The 15,491-nt window shown below is 41.1% G+C and overlaps 1 protein-coding gene across 3 annotated transcripts in view; it reads left to right on the forward strand.

The window, feature by feature from the left end:
• The window catches only part of dip2cb (disco-interacting protein 2 homolog Cb), an 88,162-nt gene that overhangs the window by 58,467 nt on the left and 14,204 nt on the right, over nt 1-15,491 (forward strand). For all 3 annotated transcript variants that reach the window (XM_061840123.1, XM_061840124.1, XM_061840125.1), the window contains exons 7-19: nt 1,812-1,931; nt 2,712-2,909; nt 6,664-6,755; nt 7,410-7,520; nt 7,616-7,739; nt 8,676-8,785; nt 9,975-10,077; nt 10,166-10,230; nt 10,619-10,712; nt 11,158-11,277; nt 12,386-12,500; nt 13,237-13,376; nt 15,011-15,147. In XM_061840123.1, the coding sequence (XP_061696107.1) occupies nt 1,812-1,931; nt 2,712-2,909; nt 6,664-6,755; nt 7,410-7,520; nt 7,616-7,739; nt 8,676-8,785; nt 9,975-10,077; nt 10,166-10,230; nt 10,619-10,712; nt 11,158-11,277; nt 12,386-12,500; nt 13,237-13,376; nt 15,011-15,147 (1,529 nt within the window). The remainder of the gene's footprint in view (nt 1-1,811; nt 1,932-2,711; nt 2,910-6,663; nt 6,756-7,409; nt 7,521-7,615; nt 7,740-8,675; nt 8,786-9,974; nt 10,078-10,165; nt 10,231-10,618; nt 10,713-11,157; nt 11,278-12,385; nt 12,501-13,236; nt 13,377-15,010; nt 15,148-15,491) is intronic.

The raw sequence follows: 15,491 nt of genomic DNA on the forward strand, positions 1-15,491 counted from the left end.
TCCATCTATTCAAGAATATTTTAGGGGTAAAAAAAAACCAATACTTTTTTTAATCCATTCCTCCATTTACTGCTACCTATCTGAGGTCAGGTTGTGGGGGCAGCACCTGAAGTTGGGGAAGACCAGACTTCCCTCTCACCAGGCACTTTGTGCAGCTCTTTCAGGGGAATCCTGAGACATTCCCAGGCCAGCCGGAAAACATAGTCTCACCAGAGTGTCCTGGGTTGAACCTGGGGGCTCCTCCACGTGGGAGGGATCCTAACTGGATGCTCGAGCCACCTCATCTTGCTTCTCTCTGTGCGAAGGGGCAGCGGCTCAAATCTGATTCCTCCCAGCTGACCAAGCTTTTCACCTCATCACTAAGGGAGAGCCCGGACATCCTGCTGAGTAAACACAATTCAGCTGCTTGTATCTGTGATCGTCTTACATCGTCCTACAGCTTCTCACCACAAGTGAGGGTATCAACGTAGATCAACCAGTAAAGGGAGAGCTTTACGTTTCAGCTCAGCTCCTTCTATACCACGACAGAGCCTGCATCACTTCTGGAGCCTGTCAATCTCCTGCCCCATTCTTCCCTCACTCATGAAGACCCCAAGATATTTGAAGTCTTCTACTTGGATCAGGATCCCTTCCTCGACCCGAAGAACATACTTCACCCTTACTATGCTTCTTACAAGTTTCACAAGGGGAGGATGAAGAGTGAATAGGCGATGTCAAATGTCAAAACAATGTCAAAGCTCATTTCTGAGCTTTCGTTACAAGCAGTCGCAAAACATTGAAATAAGATATGAAGAGTTTGTTTTCAAAACGAGACGCAGGCATTTTTTTCAGATTTACGAAACTCGCGCCAAAATTATCCAGCTCCGAATGGATAATTTTGGCGCGAGTTTCGTAAATCTAAAAAAATGCCTATGTCTCGTTTTGAAAACAAACTCTTCATATGATAAAACAATACATTTGGACTGGAACTGCGTTTTTGCGGCGAGTAATTAACTTTGAACAAAGTAAAATTTGAAAATCTGGACATTTAGATAAATTTGGACATGATTGGCTGGCAACCAGCTCGTCGATAGCGAGGATTGGCTCCTGTGCTCCCGCAACCCTTTTGGAGATAAGCAGCTCAAAAGATGAATGGATGTTCTGGAAGTGAATTTTTATTGGCTAGCAGCTTTGGGAAACAGAAACCCCTCCAGGTAATGATAAGGTGAAAGCTCCTTTTTTTTTTTTTTTTTGCATTTTTTTGTTTTTTCCAATGCATTTATCCATCCATCCATTTTCTTAGCCGCTTTTCCTCACAAGGGTCACGGGTGTGCTCGTGCCTATCCCACCCATTACCGAGCAGTTGGCAGTTTGCACTCTGAACAGGTTGCTAGCCATTCACAGGGCACATAGAGACAGACAACAGTCGGACTCACAATCACACATAGGGGCGATTTAGAGTGTCCAATTAATGTTGCATGTTTTTGGGATGTGGGAGGAAACCGGAGCGCTGGAGAAAACCCACACAGGCACAGCGAGAACGTGTAAACTCCACACCCCGGACCCCAGAACTGTGAGTCCATTACACTAACCAGTTGCACCACCATGCCACCCATGTTTTTGGGAATGATCTCTAAATATCTAATGTTTGATGTAGAAGGAAATCTCTGAATTTAGTTTACAGAGTCGTTTAGGTCCCATGACCCTTGTGAGGATAAGCATTTCAGATGATGGATGGATGGAGTCTTTCAGTATTTATAATATCCTTTAACGATCCCCAGAGGGGTGTTCCAAGAGACGGGTCACTAAATGTTGCTGGTTTTTGTCGTCAGGCGTTCCGGTCAACAACAGAGTTTCAGCCAAGATCCAGCAGCTGGTCAACACGCTGAAGAGACCCAAAAGACCTCCGCTCCGAGAGTTTTTTGTGGACGACTTTGAAGAGCTGCTGGAGGGTAAGAACATCTTTTGAGAGATTTTGCTTGAAAGCAGACTTAGAATGGAAAACATCAGATTTGCGTTCTACGACTACTAAGCAAGCTCAGATTTCACAGAGGAAAGCGCATACATACTGTTTGTGACTAAACTAGACAAGATTTCAGTATTCAAATCTTTTATTTTATTTGGGTGCGTAACCATGAGATTTTTCAAATATAGAATACAGTAGTAACATTGAACAAGATGTGATTGCTGCAGACTTTCATACTTCAATTTTAATTTTAGGCCATTTACATCCAATACAATCAGGTAAACATTTTGAAATGACAACAATTTGTTGTACATACCTCCCACGTACATATTTAAAGGCTAGCTCACTACATGCTAGCATCGCTTATCCTCAGTTGAAGCAAAGTTTCTGTGTTAATCAAGATACCTAAGTCAGTTGCGTATATTTTACCACTTGGGTGGTACTTCTTGTAGAAGCTTGTCGGTTGGACCCCCTCTGGTGGGAGGATTTTGGGTCATTGACCTGACAACTAGGAGTAGGATAGGACGTCTCCGAATTGCGCGACCTGGCCGAGTAACCAGAGCTCTGGCGCTGGAGAGAGAATGATCCGGAAGGTTTAGTTGAAAAAGGCTTTCATTCACTCATTGTCAAAGGAACTTTTTTAAAATTTAAGTCCAGTCAAGAAAGTGAGCAGACCCAGACCCGGTGGGGGCGCCATCTTCCTGGCAACACCACCAAAACGTTTGTCAATGACTTGTTGTTTGGTGTTTGTTTTTGATTCCACCAGTCCAGCAGCCGGACCCCAACCTCCCCAAAGCCGAGGGGGCCCAAATGGTTCCCGCGCAGGGTGAGGACCTGGGCGTGGTCACCAACTGGCCACCCTGTCTGGAGGCGGCCCTGCAGCGGTGGGGCACCATTTCCCCCAAGGCCCCCTGCCTCACCACCATGGACACCAACGGGAAGCCGCTCAGCCAGCTCACCTACGGTGGGTAACATCAACGTCATTAAAAAAATAAATAAAAATGAGTACAGTGGTACCCCGATTTATGAGTGACCCCACTTTTTGGGTTCTCCAGTTAGGAACTGTCACTTTGTTGTTCTTGTATTTTTGTTACAAGCCAGCTTGTGATCGTAAAGTAAAGTAAAGGAAGAAAAAAAATGGTGTAATTAAGGTACTGTGATGCCATGGCAGGTGGGCAAGGAGCGCCACGTTTGCATTGTCAGCCGTTTACTGAACAGAACCAGCACTCAAATGCAAAATGAAAATAGTCCCAAGGAGCATGGCAACGATTCTCCCACGAAACCCGACTCCAGCTCCTCACGTCACTCACTAGGCCAGACCCCTTTCATGCACGCTTGAATATTAAAATATGTACAGTAGTTATTTACATAGCGGTCATAGTTAAATATATAATCAGTTTATGTACATTTTCTGTTTCATTGTTTTTATACTATAAGTGTTTTGAGTGCTGGAAGAGTTTTAACGGGTTTTCAGTTCATTTCAATGGAAACATTCATTTGATATAAGAGTATGAAATTGACTTTTGAGCCTGGTCACAGAAGGAATTCAACTTAAAAGTGTTTCTATCTTAACTTTTCCCGTTTGTCTACCTGTTTTTCTCGTTTTCATGTATTTGAATCTTCTTTTTCATTTCGACTTGTCCCGTAAGGGTTTGCCACAGCGTGTCATCTTTTTCCATCTAAGCCAAGGGTCAGGAACCTTTTAGGCCGAGTGAGGCATAAATGCCAAAATGTAATTTCAAAAGAGCCATGCAATATTTTAAAAACTAAATACAAGTGTATTTGAGCATTTATGTAGAACCAACACTTTTAGAGTAAAATAAGTCTGAGTTCTTTGAAATAAAATTGTTATGATGTTGCTAACCAATGATGACAAAAGCACTTCTTTCCATTAATGTGACTTCTGGTCTTGCTGATGGCTTTATAGTCTTTCATACGCTGTTAGATGAAGCTTCATGCAGGCATTGAGACTTCCATTCGTTTATCGTGAACGCAATTCAATATGATTTGCCATCATGATGGCACGAAAACCTAATGTTAAAGTCAGTTCTTGCCAACAATAGCACGTTTACCTTGTCTCTATGCGAAAACATCAGGCACAAATGTTTTGGCATACTCCTCCATCTGTGAATGGCTGCTCGAAAACTGTACAACTCCCTATCTTTTTTTTCTTGAGCAATCGTTTGCACAATTAGTTGTCGCTACCTGCTCTGCGTTGGACCCCTTTGCGCCTGTGCACATAGTCTGCTGCGGTGAACTACGGCAAGTCCACGAGGACAAACTACCTCTGCATCATTTGCTTTGCCCGCATGACAGAAATCCCATGTACGCTATGTCATTATCAGGGCTCTGCGAGCCATATGCAACCATCAAAAGAGCCATGTATGGCTCGTGAGCCATAGGTTCCCGACCCCTGATCTAAGCCTATCTCGTGCATCTTCTTCTCTAACACCCGCTGTCCTCGTGTCGTCCCTCACAACATCCATCAACCTTTTCTTTGGTCTTCCTCTCGTTCTTTTGGCTGGCAGCTCCATCCTCAGTACCCTTCTACCAATATACTCACTCTCTTGCCTCTGGACATGTCCTAACCATTTTAATGTGTCCTAATAATTTTTTTGCCACCCCATCCCTTTTTTTTCCCCCACTTTCTTGTACGCGTCTCCATACTTTGGTCATACTTTCCTATTGGTTGAATTGTGTCCGTGTCAAAAGTGTTTTTATCTTCTCTCAAAGAATTTGAACAAAAATTTTCGATTTTAAAGTTTTGAATTAAAATTGACATAGTGCTTTTTAAGGCACCCAACGACGCTTTACAATTGAACACTTCATGTATTCACTCCACCTTATTAGTGCTAAGCCTGTTGTGTAGCCACAGCTCCCTTGGAAGCGAGGCTGCCATTCTATGCCTGTGGCCCCTCCGATGACCAGCAAGCATCCAATCACATTTATTCGTACATGATGTGAGTTAAGTGTCTTGCCCAGGGATTACAACAACGACGGGCGCTTGCACAGGATACAAACCAGCAGCCCTCAGTTTCCCGATGTACAATTACCTTTTGCACCAATGTGATTTTATAACTCGATTTCCTGAAAAACACACACACACACATGCACTCACACACACGCACATGGGGCCCCGCAAATGATGAGGTGATTTGAGCTTACCAGTCTGTCATGTTTTCTAGCAGCACTCAGGAGAAGTCGATAACATGGTGAGGTGTGTGCATGCGCTTGTATATGTGTGTGCGTGTGTGCAGTGGTGAGTCTAAAGCCCCATCTTTGTATCTTTTCATCATTCCTGAATGTCAGCCGCCAAGGAGAAATGAGTTTGGTTATTTTCTGGCTCTAACTCCATATAGTTAAATTCTCCTACTTTCCCTGAACTCAACGATCTCTTCTATCCAAAATCCATCCAAAATCAATATAAATACTACTATAAAACTAGCTTTTAGATTAAGATATACTGTGCACAATGGCAACGCAGTGTCTTTCTCAGTCATTGATGGGCTCGGCAAATTATGGAAGCTCAAAACCTCCACTGTGGCATGAAGGGGCTACAGATTCTCGATCCTGCTCGATCTCACAGCCGAACAGGACACACAAAAAAAAGAAAAAAAAAGCATTGGCGAGTCCTGACATCTAAACCGATCAGCAAAAAAAATTCAAATTATTGATTGGGTGATCCGATCAGCCCGATCAAATCAGCGCAGTCTATTAAAAAAGCACTGCATGCTAAAAATGATTTATTTATTTGACTCCAAAAATTCAAGTCAAGTCAGAAAGGCAGGAAAACACAATTGAGGAAAGTGAAGTGCTCTGCTAACCTTGCTCAAGGGCTTGCCTTCATATAGACGCTACAAGCACAATAGCTCATTATTTCATGCCGAGACAAGGCCACAATGATATTGAGGCACTTTTAATTTCACGATAACGTGAATACTCCATTGTGAAATGCGTTCATACTACAATCATTTTTTTTCATACACTTACCAGAGCAGGAATGTTATGAAATGAATGGAATGAATCACTAGCGTGCCCGTGACTATTTTAAACTCAGGAATAGGTAACCTTCCAGGCCTAGACTTAATTGATTATTTGGACTTGGCTGTATGGTTTGTATTTGAGAAGGACCAAGCCCGACTGAGAGTAACGAAAATCTGCAAATAATTGATGCTATGAAATTAATAATAATAAGTGGGGCATCCTGTCAAATAAGTGTAAATAAGTGGGAATAGATTCGCCCCCAAAAAATCTACACATGCAGAACCACGATTACGTGTGGGTCCACTCTGCAGCGACAAACTCCACCTGTTTTACTGACTCACTGTTTTCTACTTTACAAATGAGTTATTTCTACACATTTACAAAAAACACTCCCATACCGCATTGTGATGGCTAAAAGGGCTAATTAAATGCTTCCGACAAAAAGTTGCATACAGCAAAATACCACAAATAATGGAACAAAGGCGGAGCCCGTTAGTTTTCTTGACTTAAGTGTGTTACTTATTTTCACCCCTCAAATGATAAAATGTTGCTCTCTTCTTAATTAACAGACACATGGACGCACAAAAACTCCCACTCTATCTGATTCCGCTTTTTTCTTTTCTTTTCTTGTGTTGTGTGCAGATACCGACACACATAGCGCGCTTTTAAATGATGACAGTTTGTGTGTGTGTGTGTGTGTTGTGTGTGTGTTTCTGTGTCTGTTGTGTTTGTAGGTAAACTGTGGTCCCGCAGTGTTAAAGTGGCCTACAACCTGTCGCACAAGCTAGGGATCAAACAAGAACCTCTCATCAGACCTGGAGACAGAGTCAGTGAGCATGAATGATTAATGATGATTAACTCATTCACTGCCATTTCTAATCTGTAAACAATGTATGGATGGATAGTATCCAACCATTCACTCCCGTGGACGTATGAATGCGTCAAGTACGTTTTATATGTAATGTCTCGCCTAGTTTGTCCATGAGCATTGCGTTAGTAAGCCACTGTCATGACTAACACCTCCCTGTAGGTGGCAGGATTCCATCACTTTGGATTTGAGATGAGCACAGCTTTTGAGTTGAAGATAGAGATCGGGTGGTGACTTTTAGGTTGTCAAGTCTTTTACGAGGGAGAAAAGTGCGAACATTTTGGAAGTTGTACAAGATGACAGAAGTCAGTGATCCTCAATTCGGCCCCTGCAGAGAGTCAGCATTGCTTACAGCGCATTTCTTAGTTGTAGTTCTGAACTAAACAATTATTTTGCCATCAAACGCCCTTTCTCTGTCTTGTTTTTGTTGTTTTATAGACTAAGGTGTCACAAAAGAAAAAAATAATAGGATCAAAGAGACCGATGGGAGTCTATCTGACTGTGTAAAGTTTGAACGAGGATATCTCATGTGGATTTTTTTTTTCAACCGTCAAATTGCTAACACTTGACTTATTTTTTTATTTATTTTAACCATTTTTCTCTTTCCCAAAGGTAGCACTTGTGTTCCCTAACAATGACCCCGGCTCGTTCATGACAGCGTTCTACGGCTGCCTGCTAGCTGATGTGGTGCCCGTGCCTATCGAAGTGCCTTTGAGCAGGAAGGTAAATCTTGAAGATTTAGATCTTTTCTTTCTGTCCTCGGGTATGACGCTAACATCACGTGGATGCTAACTCAACTAGCGTGGTTTCCCACACAGGATGCGGGGAGTCAACAGATTGGCTTTTTGTTGGGCAGCTGCGGCATCAGCGTGGCTCTGACCAGCGACCTCTGCCACAAAGGACTTCCCAAGAGTCCCACGGGGGAGATACCACAGTTTAAAGGTTTCTTCACTACAGTACATAAATGATGCACACTAAGACTTGACTCTTCAGGATTTTTAGAGGCCCATCCCTGTGTTTGGTACAAAAAACAAACAAAAAACCCAACAGATAATTTAGCATTTACTAGACAAATAATTACCATTTTTGAGGGGTGTTAAAACACTGGTAACAACAAAGATATGAATTACAGGCAGAACATCTGACTATTGTTTAATATATTGTCCTTAAGTATTTAAGTTTACAATAGAGGAATTTTCAAAGTACCAAAACATGCAAAAAAGTATCACGTGAATTATTTATCTTTTGTTTAATCCATAAATGTGCGCAGTATATAAAGAACATAATCGTGACGTTACTGGCAAGATTTGTTTTTTATTCGCGATGCCCTTTCATGTTAAATCATGTTTCTTCTCCTCCATTATTTTCTTTGCCATGAAATGTGACTTCAAAATAATATTATAGGCCTCTTTCTCAGATATCAAAACGGGTCATCTTTGATGGAGCTGCACTTTAAATATAGGACGTACAGAAACACTTAAACACCTGTATCTTGTATCAATTTTTCCCCATTTGAATGAGTGCAAGTACCATGAACTCCTCCCCCCCCAAAAAGCCACAATAATTTTGGCAATGTGTATTTAAAACAGGAACTTAGAACTTTATACAGTTGTACTTCATCAAAGCATCCAATAACGATTACATTAACAATTAAACAGAAGGAAAAACAATTAAGCAGTTTTTCTCACAGTTTTACTTCAGTACACATTGTGCTCCTCCTTCTGGTGTTCATGCCTTGGCCACCTGGGGGGAGTTTATGACACACATCATAAACATTGCACACTTTTCTTTTTTGGATATCCAAAATATTTAATTCCAAACATTGTGTGTGCGTCTGTATGTTTCGGGTGTGTTTGATTTTCATGGGCGCACATCCAGGCTGGCCCAAGCTGTTGTGGATCGTCACTGAGTCCAAATACTTGTCCAAGCCCCCCCGAGACTGGTTCCCCCACATCAGGGATGCAGGACACGAAACCGCCTACATCGAGGTAACTCGCATAAACACACTTTTGAGTTTTGTGTATATTTCATTTACAAGCTTCAAATACCGCTCAAGTGAAGTCTGTGTGTATGTGTGTGTGTGTGTGTGGGGGGGCTCAAGATTTTACGGTCAGTAAATCCTTGTTTACCATGCGGTTTGGGGTAAGGACCACTCCTGCAATAGGTGCAATATGGGAAGTAGCAACCACACATTGTTTTTTTTTTTTTTTTTTAAAGCTGTATCAACCACCCCAGGGCCATAATATTCCCCACACTACTATCAATCTTTACCATACACTTCTAAGCATATTTTATACTCTTAAACACCTTTTAAACTCTGGACATACAATAATACATAATAGAACTGTACACTATGTGCATTTTGTTCCTTGTAATACGTGTATAAATGATTTTTTTTTCCTCATATCTTTTTTCTCCTTTTCTTTTTTATTTTGGTCGAGGAAGTGTTTATTTTCTCCCAAATACTTACAGCATACCCTCAAAATCCCACAGTATGGGGAATAAAAAAAAGCCACATTGTAAAAAAATTTTAAAAAATCATCATAACAAGTGCATGCATGCACCTTTGTGTCCTATAACTTGTACCACACACACGTGTACATGTGTGCGTGTGTCGGTTTGTGTGGAGATGTGTATATATACACACTATAATTTCCAGCCTATAAACTGCAACTTTTTTCACACACTTTCAACCCTGCGGTTTATGTGGTGATGTGGCTAATTTGTGCAGTTTTTGTAACCCCCTCAAGGGGGCACTCTAGCGAAAAAGTGAAGAATGAGACCGGTGGGATATATGTGCCGAGGAAGTGACTTTTACCGGTCCAGCCCTGTTAGCGCTGCGCTAGCATGTTACTGCCGTGTCGCAGTGAATTTTAACAGGATGTTTTTTTTTTAACCAGCTCCGTTAGCGCGACGCTAGCGTTAGCGTTAAACTCCCTGTACCGTTTTTCTTTGTAAATGTCTCGTGTTTTAATGTGGGTTTCAATGTGGGCACTTGCGACTTTTACACACCTGTGGCATATGTATGTAACAAATGGTATTTTCTTTACAAATGTACTGGGTGAGGCTTATAACCAGGTGCACTCTGTAGGCTGGGAATTACAAAATATATATCTATATATGTGTGTGGTCGTGTGTGTTTTTGTGTGTCCTTACATGTGTTTGCATGTGTGTCAGTACAAGACGTGCAAAGATGGCGGCGTCCTGGGCGTGACGGTGACGCGCGCTGCCATGTTGACTCACTGTCAGGCCATCACCCAGGCCTGTGGATACACTGAAGGTAACATCATCGTCATCATTATCATCCTCCAGGTGGCATTCAAATATTTTTTGTGTATATTTCTGTGCGCCTGTGTGTCTGTACCCAGCTGAAACCATGGTCAACGTTTTGGATTTCAAGAAGGACATTGGACTCTGGCATGGTGTTCTTACTGTGAGAGACGTGCACAAACATCAACACGCTTAGAGTTGCTATCACAAGTTTAAACACCCCTGTTTAAAAAAAAAATAAAATAAAATGAGGCCAAAATAACTAATTTTCAAACTCTATCCACAATTGTGGCCTATAATCTGTCCAACTCAGACAGGGGGAAAAAATTCAACAGGTGGAATAAAAATAAACAACTGAGATAATATAGTGGCAAAAGTGTGTACACCCACGTAAGTCATTTCTTCGTTCTCGAATCAGGCAACTTTTATACGCACCATTATGTTTAAAAATAGTTGGGATTATGATGTGGTCCTTGGAATGAAAAAGACAACACTGACAATCTGCGCTAACATCACACAAATGTGTGTGCTTGTGTGTATCCGTGTGTTAGAGCGTGATGAACATGATGCACGTGGTGAGCGTCCCGTACGCCCTCATGAAGGTCAACCCGCTGTCGTGGATCCAGAAAGTGTGTCAATTCAAAGGTAACTCAAAAGTGACAAGTGCTGTGTAATGCAATCGCTGACGTGACAAGTAACGTTAAAACATCCCGCACGCCGAGTGACGCGGGCGAATGTGACTCAAGTCGACCAATGCGGGATAAAAAACAGACAGACTTTTTTTGCCAAACAGCCACCAATTGACTGCATATCGATTGGTGTGAGGCGCCACATACACTACAGAGCACTATAATATTTTAAGTAAACCTCACAATCGTGCAATTGTCAAGGAGGAAACGGATGAGAATAAAGAAAGAGAGGGGAGTTTCAGATGCTGTCATCAATGACCGACTGCCCCACTTCCCTCTCCACGATTTCAAGCCACAGGGACATGTAAAGTGTTGTTTTCCATGACATGTGATGAGAAATATGATACAGTTTGGAACGTAACATGTAGCATGTGAGCTAATGCGTGTTGTGGTTTATTCAGCCAAGGTAGCGTGTGTGAAGTCCCGCGACATGCATTGGGCACTGGTGGCGCACCGCGACCAGCGCGATGTCAACTTGGCGTCTTTGAGGATGCTGTTGGTGGCCGACGGCGCCAACCCTTGTAAGTCTTGCCCCGCGGCCTGCACCCCGTTGCCATTTAAGTGTACACACTACTCAAATACTCTCACGTCCTGGATTGATTTTGTCGTTGTTGTTCACACATCCTGCAGAAACATTCTTGTACTCGACAAAGACTTTGTTTTCCTCACACTTCTGAAATGCTCATACATGCTATAAAGCGCTCTCACACACAGAACTTAAATGGTCTTGTACACGCTACTGAAATGCTCGCACACACAGACCTCAAACGCTCGCATACGTATTACTGAAACAGTCTTCCACAACTCAAAACACTCTCTTGCATTCTACTGAAACAGTCACACACACAACACTGAAACATACAAACTGCTCAAAAGGCATTGCTTGATTTAAAAAAAAAAAAAAAAAAAAAAAAAAAAAAAAAACACACAAAGGTGAAATCCTATACTGAATACTGAATTTACTTAATATCTTTATTCACATGCTGCTCTTACACACAATGATATGATCTCACACATTACACAAAATCCCTCACATAGAAGAATATTGAATTGCTCCCATAAATAATGAAAGATTCTCACACTACTCATACGCAGTACTGTATGCTACTCATCTACATGACTGAAGCGTTTTCACAGCCGAATGAAATACAAACTCACACACTACCAAAACGCTCTCAGATATTAGCAAAATTTGCTCACACAGACTATTGCTGTCACTCACACTACTGATTTATTTTGCTCAAATACCATACTGCAAAAACACTACTGAAATGGATATTTCAATATATTCTTGGAGCATATTTCATTCTGATGTGAGAGGCTTTAAATTGCACCTGTGAGAAGTAATCCAGAATTATGTCCTCTCATACTTCTCTAAAGTTTCTTTCGGCTTGTCCAATTAGGGGTCGCCACAGCGTAACACCTCAGATGAACATGCATATTTGTTTGGCACAGTTTTTATGCCGGATGCCTTTCCTGCCGCAAACCCTCTTGGAGAGTAGTTGAGGCCCCAATGAGATACGAATTCACGACCCCTGGTTTACCAAACCAATGTTCTAACCACTGACCTATGGGGCCTCTCATACTTCTGTAAAATAGATAAATAAATAAATGATTCCTCTCTCATAGGGTCCATCTCGTCATGTGATGCCTTCCTCAACGTTTTCCACACCAAAGGGTTGAAGTCTGACGTCATTTGTCCATGTGCTGGCTCACCCGAGGCGCTGACTGTCGCCATCAGGAGGCAAGTACACACACACACACACACACACACACACACACGCACGTAAGCACACACAACTTTGCACTTAATATAACACTGCGTGTGTGTGCATGTGTCAGCAATAAAATCACTTTATTTTCTCATAAAACAGCTTTTAAGATCATAAACAGCGTAAAACACCGGTGCACACACACACTCACTTAAGTAAAACCGTTAAAGCACTTAGGGCAAGTCATAAAGTTTATTATTGGAAGGGAATTCTCCTAACAATGAATCAAGTAGAATTATTTTTTATCATTTCCTGTAAGATTTAATATTTTATTTAATGTAACAAGGAATTAGCCGTTAAAATTAGATATGGAAACATTCAGCACCAACATAAAATGAATGAACTAGCACATGCATTCATAAAAACATTAATAGCATTACTGTTTGACGTGAAATATATCACATTTTAATAATGCAATGAAAAAAGTTAGATTATTTAAAAATTGTGATCTTTTTTTGGGGGGTGGATTACTGGTATTTCAATTCATTTCAAATCGGAAAATGGATTTGATGTACAAGTAAAGTGATTCACGATCTTGATCAATGCATGAATTAAATTTGTAAGGTTAGGTAGAACTGGATTGAAAATATAGTGGTGCCAGTTGATTAGGCACACTATAAAATGGGTAATAAAGTATACTGTGTGTGTGTTAATATGCACATTAACAATGAGATGCCACATGTGATTGGTTGTGTGTTGTGTCGTCAGGCCTGTGGAGGAGGGGACCGCGACGCCACCTCGCGGAGTTTTGTCCATGTACAGTTTGAGTCACGGAGTTGTAAGACTCGACTCGGAGGAGAAACTCTCGGTGCTCACCGTGCAGGACGTCGGATACGTCATGCCCGGAGGTGACGAGAAACACGCGCATACACACAAACGCAGGCACACACACACACACACCACACACACACACACACGGCATTTTGGAAAAAGTATTGAGACAAAAACACTAAATGAAAAAATATGTGAGAAATAGACGGAAATATTGCAAAGTCTGATAAATGAAAACTGTATTAGGATGACTAGTAAATGGGGAAAAAAATATTCCCAAAAGTATTGGGACATGTTTAACCCATTCATGGGCAGGGTGACAATTTTTTGCCTTATTGAGATAAGTCTCCTAACAGGCCACAATCAAGGAAATAACACTTCTTTTTCATTTGTGCTTAAGTTATATGATAACTTTACTAATTTATAATCTCATCCCAAAAATGGGATTGTGCCCGTGAGAGCGTAGTTGGGTTTTCTTAGTAAATCGTCCCAAAAACCAGGATCACAATCAGATTAAAACACTTAAATATTTTGATATACTGAAGGATATGATGCGTGAAAATCATGATGTCCCAAAAATGGGATGCTGCCCACGAATGGGTTTTAAGAAAGGAAAAGTGTGTTCCAACAAACTATAAACCAATATAAAATATTACATGTTTTAACCAGTTTTGTTTTAAAACTACTTTTTATATGACGACAGTTCTTTTAATATTTCTGAAAAGTCTGGTTTCAGGATAAACCACAGCACCGAGACTGCCCTTGTTAAGATTTCAGTGATTTTAAAGGTATTCATGATTGCATTTAAAAAAGAAAAAAGGTGTTGGTTCTGTCAGATTCAACTTTTTTTTTTTCAATGTTTTTTTGTTTTGTTGTTTTTGACAAGAGTAGATCACACCTTTCTTTTAAATAAAATATCTGATCAGCCAATAATGCCACATACAAGTGATTTTTGTCATACCTCACACAGAGCTTTTATGGCTGGCTTAGATATATGCCCATTGAAAGTCTATGAAATAATGTTGTGTGCCGCAGGGTTCAATTTTAGGCCCTTTATTATTCAGTTTGTACACGCTCCCTCTTGACAGTGTCATTAGGAGGCACAGAGTGAACTTCTATAGTAATGCTGACGATACATATATCGCTGTATATCTCCTGATGACGTCATTCCAAAAGATTCTCAATACAAGTGTTTCGTCACGGGGATCCCTCTGCACTGGGAGTTGTGATGAGCCTTGGTCATGGTCCTTCCTCTTGGGGCCCCTAGTAACCTTAATGCAGGCTCTCGTTTTGCGGCTGCACCGGGGAGACCATCCTGCTGGACTGGGGCCTGGCCAATGATCCGGTTCTGGTGCAGATGGCTCCCTGAGATGGTCTTTCTTCACCTTGATGCTCTGTACTCAGGCTCAGGTTATTAGGTCATAACAGTGTTATTTTTAATACGTATGTGTGTGCGTGTCTTTGTCCTTGTTGATAAGTGGTAGACGGGTTGGATTTATTTTTGCATTCTATTGATTATACAGAACTTTGTGTTGCATATTTTTTTATGAATAGGGGTTACAAATGAAGTCAGATTGAATGATTGAATAGTATTATGTTAGTATCATATTAAAGCAACACAACACAGGGGACACAATCAAATGGAAAAGATGAATGTGTTTTCCATGTTCACGTTTTGTTTGATAAACATCGTCTGCCATGTTGTCCTCAGCCATGATGTGCGTAGTGAAGATGGACGGCATCCCTCAACTGTGTAAAACAGACGAGGTTGGCGAGTTGTGTGTGTGCACGGTCGCCACGGGGACGTCCTACTATGGCCTCAGCGGAATGACCAAGAATACCTTTGAGGTTTGAAAACTGTTCTTCTTTATCTACTTTGCCTAATGTATATGTAATTTTTGTATAGTGAACCTACAGTGCTGTTAAAAATGATTTGCTGCCCTCCTGATTTCAATATTTTTATTTTTTTTACATTTATCACGCAAGGTTTTAAACCATCAAACCAACCTTTGTTAGACTCCTTATATGTGAACACACCGTAAGAGGTAGGAATAAACACAATCAGTAACTCTTAATGGCACGTTTTCCATTTCTGCATTTAGACTTTGTGTGAATTACTATGCAATTATTCAGTATATTTATTACACCTTTAAACGTTGCCTTTTACCTCTGATAAGAATAATGAAATGAAA

The sequence above is a fragment of the Syngnathoides biaculeatus genome, chromosome 13 (assembly GCF_019802595.1).
Source record: "Syngnathoides biaculeatus isolate LvHL_M chromosome 13, ASM1980259v1, whole genome shotgun sequence".
NCBI lineage: Eukaryota > Metazoa > Chordata > Actinopteri > Syngnathiformes > Syngnathidae > Syngnathoides > Syngnathoides biaculeatus.